Raw genomic sequence first — 3,472 nt, forward strand, 5'->3', positions numbered from 1 at the left:
TTTACAAACACAGACCTCAATTGAGAAAGCTGCCACTAGATGGATTTTCACTAAAATGCACAAACACTGAGTACATAGATGTGTGACTTGGAAGTCACATACACCGCAAAACTCAGGGATGACTTTGAAGTTCCACCTTGTCATTTCACAGGAATGTGTGAAAAGACCACACCTAAAAAACAACTATCTTTCTACAGTAAACTGGTCATGAAAGAAATGTCTTGATCTTCCTTGAAAATTCAAAGGCTCATGACTAATCCTTCCAGAGTAATTCTTCTGCCACAACTTCTTAACAATCTCAACTTTAATGAAGAGTTATGGTCACACAAGGACAATCTCTGAGGACTCTAGCATCTTCCATTCAGAGCATGTGCTCTCAATCAAAGACATGAACTGAATCAGCATTTATGGATGGTATGATACGTCACTGGCCTTTCTTACCCAGTCCATATTTAAAGTTAATTTTCTGCCCAAAAAACCTTCAAAAATAAAACTGCTTTCTCTTAATTCTCTATAACAGGAAGAAGAACAGACATGAAACATAATAGGAAGCTGGGACACTCCAAAAATATTGCAGGATCGGATGATGCCAAAACCTTCACCAAACTTGGGCCCATGACACCATTCACACCTGGCCGTGCTGAAATGGAGGAAACACCCAGTTAATATTTAACAGTTTTTACTAAAGTCTAAACACTGTGCTAAAGTCAACTATGTCCATAGTGTAGCGTTTGCTCTTGAGAGAGACGTGCTCTGGGACTACTTGGCCCTTGGTTTGGTTTCACATTAAACTCCATAAGCTCAGGTTCAGGTTCCTTATCTTGTGGTGAACTCTCCTGGCCCCACTTACACTTTTCTTTTCTTTTCTTTTCTTTTCTTTTCTTTTCTTTTCTTTTCTTTTCTTCTTTTTTCTTTCTTTTCTTTTCTTTTCTTTTTTTGTGCATGGAATCAAACCTAGGACTCTGTGCTTGACAGGCAGGTGCTGTGCCACTGAGATATATCCCCAGCCCTGACTAGCATTTTTCCCCCCATATGTACTTACCATTCACTAGTTTGGTTTTAATTCTGTAGAAACAAGTTTTGCCCTCAGGGATTATCACTATTATTATTTTCCTTTCTCAGGTGCAATCAAATTTTATGAGCATTGACATCTCCATACATGAATATAAAAAATTTCTGGGCCTGGTTCCCTATCAGTACACCTTTAACCACTGTTTTCAGTTTCTCCAGTGCTTGCTAGTTTGTTCAAGCTGCCTGCTGTGTCAGCCACCTCGCTGTCACTACAACAAAGTACCTGACAACGAACTTCTGAAGAAAACTTTTAGTTTGGCTCACAGTTTAGGAGATTGCAGTTCAGTATTGATTGGCACCGTTGTTTGGGGTCTGTGGTGAGGTAGCACATTATGGTAGGAGCAAGTAGCAGAATGAAATCATCACATGGTCAGGAAGCAAAAGAAGAGGAGGAAGGGAATGGGTCCCAGGGTTCCCTTCAGGGCTGCACAGCCCCGTGACCTATGGGTCTGTCACAAGGCCCACCTCAGCAAACCACCTTCAGTTTTGGAGTTAAGTAGTAACTTGAGAATATTACGAAATGGACTAAATTCAGACTATACTATTGTACTTGAAAAGTTAGTAGGGGAAATGTGGAGACTCATGTATATATAGTTTTTTGTGTAGTATGGTATGCAGATATGTTACTAACACTGTCCTTTGGCCCTCTGGTAAATAAAACTAAAGTATTCAGAAGTGTCATGTTTGTTGAATGTGGTGGCACAGGCCTATATAATCTCAGCTACTAGGGAGGCTGAGGCAGGAGGAGTACAAGTTCAAGGCTAGCCTGGACAACTTAGTGAAACTCTGTCTCAAGTAAAATTAAAAAACCTCATGCTATAGGTCACTGTATGAGGTCCTGAATTCAAATCTTCAGTACCACATTAAGAAAAAAAAAGGAAGCAGGGAAGAAAGGAAGGGAAGGAGGGAGGGAGAAAGGAAAAAGGAGAAAAAGTGTACTTTGGCTAAAAATATTTTATAATGTACTCACTATTTTAGTAATCTCTTTATTTTCCCTGGCATCATGTCATAAGACGTATATAGACTATTTCTGACAATGAACAAAGACGTAATGTGAGTAAGTTTTGGTGGACTATTCAAAGAAGTCTCTGTCCAAAACCTATGATTAGTAAAAGTATTCTCAAAAGAGATCGCTGTCAGGTTGAGCTTCAAAATTCCAGGTGGCAAGTGAAACAAATAATTTCCATCAATATTCAGTTTTTCAAGTGATCTATAAAATAAAGAAAACTAAACTATAAAATTGAGTCATGCAACTTATGATACTCAACTATAATTCTAGCCTCACATTCTTTAAAATTGACAACAAACTTAATAGCAATAAAACATGTCTATACTTTACATTTCATCAGAGTCAAGGGCATTTATGAAAGCAAACTGAACCAATGTGTTATGACACACGTAAGTGCCTGTGTGCAAATGGTGTAGTAAAAGCATGTGCTTGGAATCTTTGTAACATATCATCATCATAGAAAAAGAAATACCCACAAACCTAGAAAACTAATAAATATTATGTAAGTATAATAAATAATATACACAGAAAACTTGAACATCAACATATTTTTAAGTCTAATGAAAATGATGAAATTCATGCTATGAAAGCATGTCATGTGCTATTACACTTTGACTTTTCAACACCACAGTCACACGAGCTTTCAGTTTTTTCTAATGGCCCTTGCTTCTTTATTGAAAAGAGAATAAACAGGATTGAATTTTTTCATGTTCTACTTCTCTGAATACTGTTTCTTATAGCTACTTATCTTCTTTCTAATTATTGTTGGAAGCAAAAAAAAAAAACCCCAAACAAAAAACACCAGTATGTGTTCATAAGGTCCATATAAAAATCAAATCCAAGGCTGGTGCAACTTGTCAAATGTATTACAGGTGAACAGGTTAATATGTGGGCTTTAGGTAGTGATCAGCTGGTGGCCTCTGGATTCTACTTACAGTCTTTTTCTTTTTGTAGTTTAGTACAGGGTCTACAGGGTCTCACTACGTAGATCAGACTCACAGTGATCCTCCTATTTTTAGCCTTCCAAGCGCTGGGATTACAGCATGCACTACCACACCCAGTCTCAATTGCCATCTCAGCGCGCCCTGAGGGAAGGGCTGGCACGGCATGCTGAGGATCAAATCCTGGATGCTGCGCTCTGCCTAAGCAGGTGCTTTAATGTTCTGAGCTATCTGGCCCACCCTAGTCTTTTCCTGTATTGCATATTCACTCGTTAAATTCTCCAAAGGTAAATCTCCCCCCCCCTCACGGAAACACTGAGTATTTTATAATTTTTTCCCATAATTTTATTGATAAATATCAATGAGACAGTTTCAAGTCAAATTCATAGGACAGTTTCAATAATTAACACATTGCTACATTCTTCCTAGTGGTTAATTGCTGTACAAGATG

The 3,472-nt window shown here is 38.1% G+C and overlaps 1 protein-coding gene across 1 annotated transcript in view; it reads right to left on the reverse strand.

The window, feature by feature from the left end:
• Nucleotides 1-302: 302 nt before the first annotated feature.
• Lrrc63 (leucine rich repeat containing 63) overlaps nucleotides 303-3,472 on the reverse strand; it is a 56,008-nt gene continuing 52,838 nt past the window's right edge. Inside the window, exons 9-10 of the mRNA XM_023700184.1 lie at nucleotides 2,042-2,281; nucleotides 303-640 (exon numbers count right to left, since the gene is read on the reverse strand). Coding sequence (XP_023555952.1) covers nucleotides 406-640; nucleotides 2,042-2,281 — 475 coding nt within the window. The 3' untranslated portion in view covers nucleotides 303-405. The remainder of the gene's footprint in view (nucleotides 641-2,041; nucleotides 2,282-3,472) is intronic.

Source organism: Octodon degus, unplaced genomic scaffold, assembly GCF_000260255.1.
Source record: "Octodon degus isolate 3935 unplaced genomic scaffold, OctDeg1.0 scaffold00122, whole genome shotgun sequence".
NCBI lineage: Eukaryota > Metazoa > Chordata > Mammalia > Rodentia > Octodontidae > Octodon > Octodon degus.